General features: G+C 39.9%; 1 protein-coding gene across 5 annotated transcripts in view; it reads left to right on the plus strand.

Moving 5' to 3' along the window:
* The window catches only part of ATP8A2 (ATPase phospholipid transporting 8A2), a 340,357-nt gene that overhangs the window by 180,728 nt on the left and 143,951 nt on the right, over positions 1-15,678 (plus strand). For all 5 annotated transcript variants that reach the window (XM_075742143.1, XM_075742141.1, XM_075742144.1 and 2 more), the window contains 2 exons: positions 10,092-10,275; positions 14,255-14,365. In XM_075742143.1, the coding sequence (XP_075598258.1) occupies positions 10,092-10,275; positions 14,255-14,365 (295 nt within the window). The remainder of the gene's footprint in view (positions 1-10,091; positions 10,276-14,254; positions 14,366-15,678) is intronic.

The raw sequence follows: 15,678 nt of genomic DNA on the forward strand, positions 1-15,678 counted from the left end.
ATCTAAAAGTCATCTGAATTTTTTTAATCTTGGTGGGAATACCCTGGTGTTCAACTTCCCTAGCTGTGGAGAGATTGTGAAAACCAGAAGTTTGGTTCTGTTTTTCTAAATGTCAAAGGATTTAGGGACTTCACCACAAGCATTTTGTTCTTGTTAAATAGAGACGGGATTTCAGGGAAGGGTGGAAAATAACATTTCTTTGGTGTTGTGATGAAAAAAAATTGGGAGCTCACCTTTCCTCCCTGATACAACATGACACTGACTTTTGAGGTATGCTGATAGTTCTGAAATTGAAAAATCTCACTTTTTATAAGTAGGTAGTGGTCTCATTTTGGGTAGTGAGTCCTTAACATGATATACTGGTAGATTGCAGCCCTCTGACGATCATTACTGGGAGAGATACCCTGCTTGGGACTGTGTCTGTTCCAGGAGCATGTAATTCAGTGATCCTAGGCTTTTGAGCAATAATGTGTAGTTGCAAGTTTATCACTTATACAAGTTCTCATTTTAAATTTCAGGAGACTTTTCAGACAGAGGGAGAAAAATAAATTATGCAGAGTTATTAGAACTCAGAATAAAGAAAATAAAACTGTCGGTGCTTGTAGCACTGCTGAAATGGCAAGCTATCTCTAATCTATTAGCTACGTCTCCCTTTATCTTCCTCCCATGTCAGTGTTTGTGGTCCATGTCTGAGATATACGACCTGAAAGAAGCAGTAGTTTACAATAGTAATGCCATCTGTAGCTGCTGTATTTTGCATTTGAGCTGTAGTTACTGTGGAGGAGCAGAGGGGCTGTCAGGCGACCACGCTGCCCGTGTGGCTGATGCTGCCGCAGTCCTGCTCTTCTGCTCCCAGAGGCTGGGGCTCATCCCGGCTCTCCCGGTTGATCTGTCAGCTCCACCGCAGGGCAGAGCATCGCTAAATGGGCTGGCGTGCTTATGAATGGCCACAGTCTCAGTTGTCGCTTGATTACACCATGTGCTGCAAAAGTCTATAAACAGCTTTGCTGTGTGAAACACATGGGTGCTCGCTGTCTGTGCGTGCGCTCAAGGTTATAGAGGCACTAAGCTATACATCTTACAGGCTGACCTTTTTTTTTTTTTGCCCCGTCATTAGAAAAAGGCAGATTTCTGTGTTGCATGAGAACTGCTCAAGCTGATTAACATGGAAATGAATGTGCCTTAATCAGCTTGGGGTGAGGGAAGCTCAAAATTAATTTGATACATTAGTTTCACTTTAAAAATGTATTATAGCTGTTGCCACTAGCGACTATTTTAGTTAAAAATGCAAAATAGTCTCCTGTTCAACACCGTGTTTATGCCAACTCATCACTTTCCAAATAATTTGTTTTCCAAACTAGATTTTCCCTATTTAATCTTTGCTCCATAAAGCAGGTTGGGGGAAGGGCAATCAGGACAGAAACATGCGGGGGGGGGCGTATCAAAGAGGAAGAAGATGCTGACTTGAAACTTAACCCTGTGTTCAGTGGGGAGCTGTGTATTATATCACAGTGCTTAATACATTGAACCCAGCTTATAAAGAGATTATTTCACAGTCCTCATTCTCTGGAGATCATTTCAGTGGCAACTGTGAATGGCAAATGAGTTCTTGAAATATGGAATGGAAGGGAGAAATTCTCTACTGATAAATGTATTTTAAAATAAAAAACTCATATTTAGAATAAAAATAATCTTTGTTTCTGTGATAAAAAGGTGCCATGTGAATTTGGGTTCTTCCTCTTCAGAAGACTCTGTATAATTCAATGGCTTTATAACTGCAAAGAGAACTTTCTATTAAGAAGGCATTTCTGTTATACCTAAAGTGATGCAGAAGGAACTATTTTGGAAACTATTAAATTAAAAAGAACAGCTGCATGTTCTATGAGCATGTATGTAGAGGTGTGTGCATGTGTTTTGATTTAAAGCCATGCTAGGCATCAAAAATACCCTGTATAATACATGAGCAATATATGTTGCTCCAAGTCAGGTGTGTGACTAGCATGTCACTGAGGCTGAAAAACTGAAGGAAGATTTTTTTTCTGTAGTTCTAACAAGATGAAATAAGACTCCTGATAAGTGAAATTGGATATAAAAACTTTTTTTAAAACTAAAAAATAGACTAGAAACCAGTCTAAGTTTGGACAACTAAAGCAGTTTGGAGGTCTGCTCAGGGGAAAAAATGAAGTAAGGAGAAGTCAGATTGCAGCTGAAATGACAACGGGTGCTGAAGCTGTGGTGGTTTTTACAGAAGCCAGTAGAGGTTTTGTAGGACTTATAGTTGTCTGTGTTCAGAAGAGATGGGACTGGGAAATTACTGTAGAAAAGAATTAGTAAGAGCTGGAAGCATAGTCAAGAAGTGAGAATTTTAAGAGATGGCAAGGAGGACGTGGTGTATCAGTCAGTTCAGCATCAGGTGCCTGTGTGGGGAGGAAGGAGGCATTCCACCTTCCAGAAGGCAAGAGAGGAGAAACTTGCGCAACTGATTGATTTGAAGGCATTTAGCACTGCAATAATGTAGGATGGGTTTCATCCTGTGTAATTTTACGTGTCAGTAGTAGGCTTTTTCATGTGAACTAGTTATCTTCAGCCCCCTTTACCTTGGTGGGGAGAAAAGGGCATGTGTAAGAGGAAATGAACTATACCCTTAAAGCACATGTCTAAAATAAGCCAGATGAATTGCACTCTGGAAGTGCCTGTTTCTCTCCATTGACTATAAAAGGAGCGTGGCGCGATTAGTGCAGATAGAGCTGTCTCCATTGGAGGCACTTATATTTAGTTGGATGAATTCCGTTGGTGCTTTCTATGAACATTAAACTATCCATCAGTTCACTCAGCGCTGTCTCCAAAGTTGTAAGTACTGCACCAGAGCCAGTCCCTGTGAAATTGTGGCTGTCAGCAGGTTGAAGGAGATTCAGAGCACTTGGTAAATGAAAAGCATTCAATGTAATGCGCGTTTTGAGTCAATACAAAGCTCGTGTGCTGTTGTTCACTCTTTGCCTGTGTGGGTTACTGCATCATTGTGAGTCTATCCAAGATATCTTGGAGCATCTTGACTGTAATTCAAGACTAGCCCTTGTTTGGATGACACGTGGTTGAAATCTACACCCTGGCATGTGTCAGGAGAAGTCAATATGTAATTAAAAAATGCTAAATATGATGCCATGGTAACATTCTTTGCTTTCTGAGCATTACTTCTAGTGTTAACCTATCTTGCTGCTTTTTCTGGGGACCAGTGCATACACTTAAATGTCAGTATTATTGATAGCTCTCAGCTCTTTCTGGGCTGTTTCCCATCTCTGCCTTTTCTGAAGATGAGGTCACTGAGCTTTTTGAAGTACTAGTGTATTTTACGATAGAACGGGGTAAAATCATGTTCACTGCAATAAAGGTAGGCTCTTAAGGGCCTCTTGTGTTGCATTAACAAGGCATTTCAAGGAAGTAGACTATCAAATTAATGTTTTGTGTTAAAGACATTAATGTCTTTGTGTTTAATCCCTGTTACAGCGTGGAAGCAGGAGGAGGTAATACTTGAAACAGCTTCCTTCCTTGCTGCCTTCTTTTCACAAATCATAGAATACCAGGTTGGAAGGGACCTCAAGGATCATCTGGTCCAGCCGTTCTTGGCAAAAGCTCTGTCTAGACCAAAGCATGGTCTAGACAAGATGGCCCAGCACCCCGTCCAGTTGAATCTTAAGTGTCCAGTGTTGGGGAATCCACCACTTCCCTGGGGAGATTATTCCAATAGCTGATCTCATTGTGAAAAGTTTTCCTCTGAAGTCCAATTGGAATTTCTCCAGGAGTAACTTGCACCCACTACCCCTTGTCTTTTCCATGCGATTGCTTGTATAAAGGGAGTCTCCATCTTCTTTGTAGCCACCCTTTAAGTACTGGAACATGGTGATGAGGTCTCCCCTAAGCCTTCTTTTCTCAAGGCTCCCCCTTGTTGAGAGAACCCAGTTCTCTCTGCCTTTCCTCATATGGCAGGCTTCCCAGTCCTTTGATCATCTTTGTGCCCCTTGTGACCCTGTCCAGCCTGTCCACATCTCTGTTTTTGTATAGCGAGGACCAGAATTAAACACAGTATTCCAGGTGTGGCCTGACAAGTGCTGAGTCGATAATGACTACTTTACCTCTGCTGGTGATGTCCTTCATGTGCAGCCCTGCGCCCTGTTGGCTTTCTTTGCCAGCAGCACACTGTTCACTCATCATTGTCCCCCAGGACCCCCAGGTCCCTTTCCACAGAACCGCTCCCCAGCCAGGTAGATCCCAGCCTGTGCTGCACTCCTGGATTATGTTTTCCCAGGTGCGAGACCTCACATTTGTCCTTGTTGAACTTTGTAAGGTTCCTGTTAGCCCACTCTTCCAGCCTATCCAGGTCTTCCTGCAGGGTGACTCTCCCTTCCAAAGTGTCCCCTTCCCTGCTCAGTTTGGTATCATCCGCAAACTTCATCAGGGTACGCTTTATCTCATCATCCAGATCACTTACGAAGACATTAAACAGTGTTGGGCCCAGTATTGATCCCTGGGGGATCCTGTTTGTGACATTAAAAATTAAATGAACGTTAAGCATTTAAAAGTGTGGGTAAGAATGTCTTAAGAGTATCTTGTATCACAGTGGGGGTGGGGGAAGTATGAGGTCTTCAACAGAAATGCTCATCTCCTTGTTTTTGGGGAGGGGACCCACAAACAAAATATCACTGCAAAACCCAACACCGGTAGAGGGATCAGAGGAGGGTGCTGAGACTCACTATCAAGCTGTGCCTTGCTCAGGTGCGGAAGAGCTTCTGGCGCTGCCTTCTCTTCATGGCCCTGTAAGATGGTCTGAATATAAACTGATCTCTTATAAACTACTGGATCTTTTTCTGTCTATGTCTTATAGATAAAAGGACTCCAATAAAGTTTACTTTTCTTGTTCTTTATTAATCATGTCTCTTTTTATATACAGTTGGTAGTCTCATTTGCTAGTTTTCTAGCAGAACCCTGTCTTCATTGGGTCCTTTAGACTTGAATGCAATAAATAAAACTAATCTTTTTCTGAAAATACTGCATTTTTATTTCCCATCTGTGGTTTATGTCTGTATACTTTGAAGCATCTGCAATGATACAGCTGTAATTCAAGGACCTGTGTAAGAAGTATTATTTATCGTTGCTGTCAGTTCTCATGCATCTGTAACTGGGACAAATACAGATATGCATGGGGCGGAAGAAAGAAACTGTTTCTCGCTTCCCGCTGATAGTATCTTGTGGAGCGTAGCAGATGTACGTGACACAGGACTGGTTGTGCTGATTGTGTCCTTCCCATCTCATTTGTGACTGCATCCATCTTAATATGTTAGGTGGAGTCTGGGAATAAGAGGGACAGCTGCCTTGCCAGATTGCAAAAAGTGCAGTAAAGGAATTGATTGAATTAAATCAGTTGCAGTACATTAAAAATTGAAGTTATAGGTCTATTGCTTTGCTTGCTTAAAATGGATATCTTAATCTTTTGCTTCTACTTACTTTTGAGGCTTTAATTTTGCTACCAAAATTGGTTTATAAATAAAACATTTTATATTTATTTTTGAAAATATCACCACTTCACTGGTTGGGTTTTTTTTGTGAAATCGTTCACTGAAAGATGACAGAGCTGATTTGAATTTGTGAATTGCTCTGGTTGTCCCATAAGTATTCCTGATGGGGAAAAAAAATTGAACTGGAAGATCCTCTATCTGTGCTTGAGTTTTCTTCTTAAAGAAATAAAGTAAACCTGAGCAAATCTTCCAGCAAAATGCTGAGTAGAATCATAGAATTGTAAAATATCTCAAGTTGAAAGGGACCCATAAAGATCACCAAGTCCAGCTCCCTGCTCCTTGCAGGACTGCCTAAGACTAAACCATAGAAGTAGAACTTTTCTGAAGAGGCAAAATGTATCAGGTAAGAAGTGTGCTCATAAACGTGTGTACCCAGGCTGAAGAAGTAAATGCAGACAGAAGATTTAAAGCCATTGGGAACTGATCTGGAGAAGTCAGTGGGAAGACACTTAACAACATCCTCTGTGGAAGCCAGCTGAGTTACTGCTCCCTGCTGTGCTGTGCTGGGTTCTTTTTTTGTGAGTTTTCTCTAAGTACAAGAGGGACCTTAAACTATTTACTGATAGTAATGATATAGTACTGCATTACCCCTGCCTCCTTCCACAGTTTCCTTATAGATTTAAGTGACCTGGGGATAATTAGGTCCATATCTTTCTGAGGGTCCCTGGCTCTGGGCTGCATTTTTCTCCGAGCTTCTTCACAAGGTATAGTGCTTTGTGCCCTCTCTTGTTTCCACCCATTACGGAGGAAGCAATGTGATATCGAGGTGTCAGTCACCTCTTTCAGGATGGAAACTGCTTTCTGTAATTATCTGTTAAAGGTGCTGATAAAGACTAAGCAGGTTTGAGACTGAGGAGAACTTTACTTTTTTCCATATCAGCTTTTACCCTCTCAAGAGCGAGGCTACTGGAAGGAAGCCCCAGAGGTGGGCAAGTAGCAGGCCTGCTGTATGGCTGACACTAACTTTATGCATCCCTTCCATTATCACTTTGTATTGCCCAGCCAAATGTTGAATGCTAAACGCTTTATAAAGGTGCAGTCTTGACCCCAGGCGCTCTGCAGCCTGAGTAGGTTAAATTCAGATTCTCAGGAAAGCAGTTTGAGAAAGAAACTGAAAATTGGTCCTGTAGCTGTAATTGTGGTATTGGAAACCTGCCTTTTTTTCCAGGAGTATGCATAAAAGGCTAAGTTGATTGTATCTGTTGCCAAAGATGCTTTTGAGCAAAGACAATAAAAATAACTTACATATAAACAATTCCAGTGAACTCTTTTGAATTGCACTCTAAGTACCTTTATAAGAAGCATTGCTGTCTGATCAGTGAATGAATACATGAGTAAGCAGAAGATTTTGATGCAACTAATGTTTTGCTCACATCTTAATTCTTATTTGGGTGTATATCAAAGCAAGGCTTACATCCTGATGTTGTTGCAGTGAGCTCTGCAGTGAAAGCCAGGGATGTTCCACCAAATGACAATTACCAAGAGTTGCCTGTCGCTGCAAAATTTTTTCTCCAAAGTAGTTAGTTCTTTCCTTCTGCTTTTTACTTTGAACTTATTCATTTATCCAGGAATCTTTGTGAACTTGACTGTTCCTCTTCCCCTTCTAAGATACCACCTGGGGGAAGCTGCAGCTTAATAGTGTCCTGTGCTATAATCTCCCAATTACTCACGTAGACAGCCTATCCCATGCGTCAAAATGGACCGCTGCTCTGATCATCTGACTCGGGGGATTAATGTCACCTAATGCAGTGTGGTGGTTCTGAATAGATTACAAAGAGCAGAAGAGGAGATTTGGAGGCTTAGTTGGGAGGGGAGGGGAGTAAAAAGCCTCAGGGAATCAGTAGCCATCTCAATTTGCAACTTTTGTAGTTTGTATACTGTGTGCAGCAAAATGTGGAGTTTGGGGCTGTACTTGTTGGGGAGGTGTCAAAGATGATGCTTTGCTATAAAGCTGCTGTTTAGAATAAGCAACTACAAGTAACACTTTGTGCTGAAATTTTGTCTTAGATTTTGTCGTCTTAAACCAAGTGCAGAAACGTTTTTTATGTTTAAAATATATATATATGGTGTTTCCTGTAGCTTGTTTAGTCTTACTAGGCATGTAAAGATGGTAGTCTTTAACTGGGTGTTATAGAACTATAGGTATAATTAACTTTATTTGGTCAAGACAGTAAAAGCATACTGTGTACATTGTGTAATAGTTGATAAAAGTGTTCATATTGAGGCATTCCATTGATTTGACAAATAATGGAATTATTAATGGCAAAGTCGACTTAAAATCTGAAGCCACATCTACACTGCAGGCACAGAAGGGAACACAGGATATATTAGCTTGCCTGATGTCTCACAACTAAACTGCACTAGAACAAGCTCGAGCATCTCTGCTGCATTCTGGTCATGTCTGAAATGTCTGCAGACAAGCTGCTAGTTTAAAGTACAGAATCAGAGATGATGTTCACAGTCTGTCTCTTCATTCCCCTGTTACTTTAAGCATATTTAAAACCAGGGAACTTCTTGGCTCTTACTATGGCCATGTAACTGAAAACTAAATGAACACAAACTGGACTTCTGAGATATATGTATGGCTGAGGAAGACGTTAGCAGATACGCAGAGTGCTCACCTGCAGTGAAATAATTGCACAAGGGGACTGCTAAAAGTATATGGTCCTGTGCACTGGGGCTGGTAATGGGGGTCCGTGCACTTGTCCATCCCATCCCTCCAGAGCTGGCAGAACTCCCTCTGGAGTTCCCAATTTATTGCTTGAAGTCCCTGTTGACTCTTTGCTCCGTGCTTTAGTATTTTATTACGTGGCTATCGGGGGGTGGGGATGGGGCGGGGGGGCAAGAGGGGGGTGTGCGGGTATATGAATGTATGTGTGTATGAGAGAAGTTAAAATTTGATGCAGTCTATATTCAAAGCTGGTTTATAATTAAAGTCGACATTTGTCATGCACAGTAGGTTAGTTAGTGTGTTGGGGTTTTGTGTTGATAATTTAACTGGGCCCCTACAGTGCCAAGTGGTGTTTTCATTGCCAGGTAGTTGACTGCTTAATAAATCTATCTGATGGAATTAAGTAAACTTTATGGCCCAGTCAACTTTTTCCTGTTTTCAGCTTTTAGGAAGGGGACAGCTGCTAGACTTTTTAGGTGGTTTAGTTCACATGTGAATGTTGAGCCCAGCAAACTTTTTGTAGGAACTCTTTCTCCCCCAATTACTCATCAAGTTATTTTAAGAGGTCATCAGCACTAAACAAAATCAAGGCCATAAAGCAAATGCTGAACAAGATAATTCTACTTTTTTTGATCAGCAATAATCCAGCCGGGTGTATTAAAATGCTGTGTAAGTTGCTCCCAGAGGATGTAGGCTCTGGAAAAAATGTTATGTAAAAAAAATCTGTCTCCCCTATTCCCCAAGCTCCCCATTCTCCCCCTATTTTAATAGTAAAACTTTTAGATATCAGTTACATTCTTTTTGTTGAGTGTTACGTGGCTTACTTGAGATGTGGAAAAGTTTTGTCTAAAGCTTTATTCAAGGGAATATAAAATAATTTGGAACTTTAACTAAAACTGATGGGGAAAGGAATTAGGGTTGTTTGTACAGATGGGGTTAGAATGGAAATATTTAATCTACATGTAGGTATTTCCAGAATACCTCATATGATTTGGTAACCTGATCCACGTTTGCCATGAAAAAATTCTGGGTGTCTTATCCAATTTAGTAACCTAGTCCTGAGTATTTTTCCACTTCTCCCTGGTTTAGACTAGTTTGTTGAATTCCATGAATTTTTATTGAACTAGAACTGGTGTGAAATGAGGTTAAAGTAACTACCAATGAAGCTGATAAGAATATTCAGATGTCATGGAGTCAGCCTTTGGTTTTTGAATTGGAATTGAGTAGCATCATCACTGAAGTCAGAGTTACATCAGCACACAAGGTGTACATGAGATCAGGGAGAGGCCTTAGTCTTTCTGATCCTGGCTGCATAGTCTGAGATTGGAAAGATGGCCTGGCAAGGGGGGATGTGAGCTGGAGGAGGCAATATGTAAGCCTGCAGTACCTTCTGCCAAACCACTGAAAAAGTCTCCGTTTAATTTACTCTCTGAACATATTAGTGGTCTTCCTCCTCCTGGATGGAGACACTGTGCTGACAGGAGACAGGGAAGCCAGCACTGTTCATCTGTAAATGGTCGTAGTTGAAGAGGAAACTCCCGTCTCTGGTGTTCCCAATATAACATCACTGGTGTAATGCTGAAGCGTATCCGATGGGGCTGGGGGAGGAAAACGTGTATTTGGTCTGTTTTGCATAAAATATGAGCAAGTAGATAAATGCAAAACTGTTTTTAAAGCTACTTTCTCCTTCCGAAATAGTTTGGCACAGGTTCTGAAGCTTAGTTGTTGAATAAAGAAACTTCCCAGCAACTGCCCTTTGATTACTTCTAAATGTAGATTACAGCTGTCCTTTTGGGAAAGGGACATAGCTCAGCATGTGAGAGACTGACACCTTTTTCTCTCCTTTTCAGAGTATCTCCTCTACAGAAGTCTGAAATAGTAGACATGGTCAAGAAACACGTCAATGCCATAACACTTGCCATTGGGGATGGTGCCAATGACGTAGGAATGATCCAGACAGCTCACGTTGGAGTGGGGATCAGTGGCAACGAGGGAATGCAAGCAACCAATTGCTCGGATTACGCGATTGCACAGGTCAGAGGCAAAAAAGAGCAACTGCTGTATCCTGTTGTCAGAAATGCGCTGTGCGGCCGTGTAGTGCTTGATGGCTTCTCCTACCCTTCAAGCTAGGAGCATCTCTGCTTGTTTCCTTTTCAGGACAGCTATCTAAAAATGGATATCTTGGATGTATTTTTGGGATTCATTATTACAATTTTGTATTCTTCAGGGCAAAGCTCCATCTCCTCTCAAAATTTCAGTTTCCTCCTGACAGCTGCACAATGTCTTGGTTCTTCAGTAACCAGGGAGAAGCACTTTGTGATGCCTATGTTAACGTGCTTTTAAGTGTAACTTCTTTCTCTTGGTGCAAGCTCTTTTCTCTTGCTATAAGTAGGCATTATAACCAGGTGTGTAAGAGTTTGGCTGTTTGGAAATTCTTATATTGAGGTATCTCCTCTTTTTTTTTATTCCGCCTACCCCCATGATGTATCCAAGAATTGGTCACAGTTTTAGAGAGCTGGCCAACATTTTCATTTCAGGTATGTTTTGAGTGATATTTTGGGGTGAGTGCTCCTACACTATCCCATCAAATTCAGCACTGATTACTTCAGCTAAAGAGGACAGCAAAAAACCTTTTTTTATTTTACTGAAGAAAACAAGATTTAGCATAAAGACTTAAAGAAACCTAAGAAAGAAAGGAGATGCTTCAGTTGCTGGACATCTTTGGAATGCTATTTACGGCTGAGGTGCTCTGTGTATGTGTTTGAGACTGATCACAGGGCAAGAAGAGATGGAGCTGACAGGAACCCGAGATGATCCACTGTCTCCTCAGTTATCTGTGAACATCAGCTGATCTTCTCTTCTGGTAGGGTGTAGGCAGATTTGCTCTCCCAAGTGCTATGAAATATTATCATCTCTTGATAGTTTTGGTAGAAGGTGAGGTTTTGAAAAGGCGTGGATAATGTTGCTGTTTGCACAGCTAGCTGTTACGTTAACTCTTGTGTTAACGCTGCTGTGAAGGAAAGTGGTGGTCTTATTTGCCACTCCGTTCTGTGGTCTGATGAAGCATGCTGGGTATCAGGCTTGAGTAGCTGAGACCTTTCACTAAATTTATCTTGAAAATTTTAGGCTGTTTTATCGAGGGCTTATTCTGTCATAAACAGTAGTACATTCCAAATACATAGCATTATAGGAACTGCCACAATCATAAAGTCTGTGGTATCTTGTAATGACTTTCTTACTCCTGTAAGCTATATATTGCTTCTACTGCATAACGTAATTGAATGCTCTTTACTTAGACTTCCTCAGATCATTTATTACTTCAATTTTAATAAGTAAGCATAAGCAGTGAGAGTTTTGTCCATAGAGGGCCCTACACACTTAATTCCTTTTGTGTTGCAGTAACGTTAAACCTGAAGAAGTAATTCCATGTTCGTGTATTGCTTCTGCATTAACCAAACCCCCGTCTTTGGATTTAGTGTTAGAATGTGGAAGTAAGTTGCTCTTGGGTTAAATTCCAGTCAGGGAGTTACTGACAATAGCAATGAATCTTCTTAGCTCAATATGAAATAAAAGCTAGTCACATCAGCACAGAATTTTAACTTTCAAAAATTAGTAAAGCACTGTGGAACTGTACTTTTCATGGTTGTATAGAAGAGCTTTGTGCTGATTAGAAAACCTAAAGCAATCTCTCCTGTAAAGGGGACTAATAGTCAATGGTAATGTGTGTTTCAAAAAAGTGTTCAAAAGAAAAACTTGATCTCTGTGGGGTATATTTCTTTCAGCGCAGATGTATAACTCCCACTAAAGCGTTACTGTATGTGCATGCCTTGAAGGCAGAGTATGTTCCCATTGAGTAATTTAAGACGACTGCTATAATGTAGCATCTCATGTTCAAATGGTATTTCAAATGCAGTGGTGCCAGAAGTAGGCACTTATGGAAGAGAAAGTTTCTATATAAACTTGTTCAAGATTCCAGGGGGAATCAAAGCATAAACCAAACAAAAACAAAAAGGCAACTTGTGTCTGACTCTACTCCAAATAGCTTCCACAGGTGCAAGGAGCATCTGTTTGAATTATCCTTTTCCCTTGAAATGATATTGCACCAGTGATCAATATTTAGAGAATTCCCAAATCAAATGACCTAACTGTTTAGACAGACAGTAGTAGGTAGAATTTAATAACTTTTTTCCTCAGTAAAAGGCTTTATCATCTTAATCCAGAGAGCATCTGATATCCAGGGACTGTTTTTTTGTTTTCTTAACTAGGGAAATTTCTTTCTTAAAGTTTCTTTGGAAATTTTGGCTTGCATTTTGGATGCATTTTCCTTGTCCTAACACCCCCACCCCCCACACATGTGGCATCACCTCATCCTTTAGTCAAGATGGAGATTATCTTTTAGAAAGATAATCTCTGTATAAAAAAAGAAGTTCTGCTAGGGTTGATGCAGAGACAACCGAAAACTTACAGAAACTGTTTTGCAAGTAGGCTGGCCAGATGGTTGTAGTGTTCCTTTCTGATTTAAAACTCCATAAATACAGTAGTGCCCAAACAAGGGCAGTGTCTTAGTAGAGCCCTGTCCCTACAGTTGCTTAAGTATGCCAGCATAAAAGTTTTTAGGGTGTGCTTAACTATTCTCTGCAAGAGGTGTTTGGGCTGACTTGTCAGGATGTAGGGGCAAGCTTCCCATCACTGTTGATAAGTTGTAGTGAATTTTGATGAGGAAAGTTGTAGTTGTGCTGCATGTGGCATTAGGTGTCTAGTAGGTCAGCTGCTCCCTTGTGAGTGTCCCACTTTCAGTCCTGACTCCAGTTGGGCACAGACTGAACCGTGAAGCTTGGTTCACTTTTATTTTCTCTGCTTTCTTGCTGGCATATCCTAACGAATGTGAGTCGCTGATGCATGAAGGAGAGGCAGTTCTTACAGGATTTGTGGTTCAGTGATTTCAGTGCTGGCAATCATGGGAGCAGAGCTATCTCATGACAGTCCAAACTCATTACTGTAGCTTTCAATTTCAAATAAGTTTTGGTTAAAATAAATTATCTAGAATCTAAATTTAGGAAGTTTTTCCTATCAAGTCACTTTGTGGCCCAGGAAGCAAAGCAAATAATGGTCCCACCTTAGTGTCCAAGAACCCTTCAGGTACACACGTGCTGAATGGTAAATCTAGTCACCAGTTTGAGTTGTATGCAACTGGAAAAAAGAGGAAAGCTGCAGGCCATAAAAAATTCCCTGACAAAGCCAAGACTAGAAAATGATGCATTTCCTAGGCTGCATTGTGAGACTGCTGCTGTAAAAGTCCATTTTCAAAACTGCTGAATTGAGAAGCTGAATTTGACCTGTATCCATGGTTCAAACTAGCATTAAAATGTATTCATTTTTACAAGATTCATTTACTTGCCCTTTTTGGCAAATGGTCCTTTCTTTATACGATATTTTAGGTGCTTTGTATAACACATGATTGCATACGTTTTGTGGGCTGAAAATGTTAATGTAAACATTCATTCTCTATAAAAGACTCTGTGCATCTAGTTTTCCACTTGTGTTCCCCCTTGTGCATTTTATTTCTGCTCAAGACAGTTCTAATTACCAGACTGTTTGTTTAACACAGGGAAAGGAGATTCTGAACCTTGTAAGCCCTCAAACACGGGAATCTTCTTTGACCATGAAATAAAGAGTTCACATTTATATTCAATCAACAAGGCTAAATTATGTTAACCTTGCTTGATTTTGCTATCAGGATAGTAATATAATTGAAGACTTCTTGCTGTTTAAAGCTGGTGAAGACAATTTAAAAACAGTCAGAGGTTTTGCTACAAAAAAAGGCTTTTCCTGTAAAATTTTGAAGTGGTGTTTTTTGCATGAATATTCTGCTAAGCTATTTAAATATTGTGTTTGAAGAACAGCTTTCATAGCTAATCTGAGTTTTGTGGGGTTTTTTGTGAGGGGCAGGGGTTTAACCAAATTTTTTTAAACAGTTCTTCATATATGTAAAAACTTGTTTTCTGTCTTTCAGTTTTCCTACTTGGAGAAGCTGCTGTTGGTCCATGGAGCTTGGAGTTACAATCGAGTTACCAAGTGCATACTCTATTGCTTTTACAAGAATGTGGTTTTGTATATTATTGAGGTAAGAGTAATTAAATGGATGGGCCTTACTGGTGCTTACTCCTCAAATAATTTCATAAAAAGAAACTTGTCCAAATGGATTGAGCTAAAAGGACTGACATTTTCTTTCCATGTTTACCTTAAAATTCTGTTTCCTTTCTCAGGTTATGTTAGTCCACTTGAATATTTTAATGTTTGCAAAAGGAAAACTGAAGGTTTGGTACAGTGAAACCTTGGACGTGATGTGTCAGGGGACTTCATTCCTTCTGTGCAAATGTTGTTATTGAAAGCTTCTTTGTATTCATGGAAACATTTCAGTTAGAGCTTATATTTATAGAACTTGAATTTGGGGCTGAAATTAAATCAAAAGTTCATTTAATAGAATCGGAAAGAACTCTATAGGCAAATAATAAACTAGGCAAAACCTACAGCTGTTTCTTCCAAATTATAAAGACCATAGCTTAGCTGGAACTGATATTAGTTTGCTTTGGTTTTTTGGAAAGAGAGGACATAATTTTGCCCTGCAATGCCAGTGAAATTATAAAATTAATCAGATTATTTGATTTAATATTTAAAATGTAACTAACTATGTTTCAAAACATTAATTGCCTGAAGATGTCAAGCAGTGAAACAAGATTTTAAAGATGACTGAATACTGTTATGAACATTAATACATTGCATTTCAGCCAGCTTAGATAGGAGTGTAGTTCTTATGCTTCAGGATATAGTCTTGAAGGATCAGGAAGGGATATTTATTGGGTGTTGTTGCCTAGTTAGAAACACACGAGAAACTTGAACTCAATGGATTGAGTATCAAGTGGTCACTTGGTACAGCAATTTCCACATTCTTGATCAGTTTTATTTCTGTATGTCTATGTGTTTATATTAGGTTTTCTATTTCTTTCTACAATTAAGCAGACATGAGTTTGACAGATAGAAAAATCAGAACATTTATGATTAGGCAGCTAGTTTGATTACAGGAGAACAGTGGGTAAGTAATGTTTTACTATTCAGTGCATCATATCATGGTCAGTGTGTGTACACCCGACTCCCTCGGGGTCTGACCATCTTTTATGCATGATGTTAGGCTCTTAGAGAACAAATATTCTCCACTAACTTGCTTCATTTTTCCTGTGCTAACTGTTTCTGAATTAGTTCTTTGCTGTTATAATTTTAACACAGATTAGTCTGTTTACTGCAAGAGAGTTACACTATGCCATCAAAATAATGGCAGTATTTTGCTGTAGTGGGTGACAGCAGGATGGCTGAGTGATGTACAGTGTGTATGTTAAATTTGTGAAATAATATGAGGAGTTGATTTTTTCTAAATTTTAA

The sequence above is a fragment of the Balearica regulorum genome, chromosome 1, assembly GCF_011004875.1.
Source record: "Balearica regulorum gibbericeps isolate bBalReg1 chromosome 1, bBalReg1.pri, whole genome shotgun sequence".
In the NCBI taxonomy this organism is placed as follows: domain Eukaryota; kingdom Metazoa; phylum Chordata; class Aves; order Gruiformes; family Gruidae; genus Balearica; species Balearica regulorum.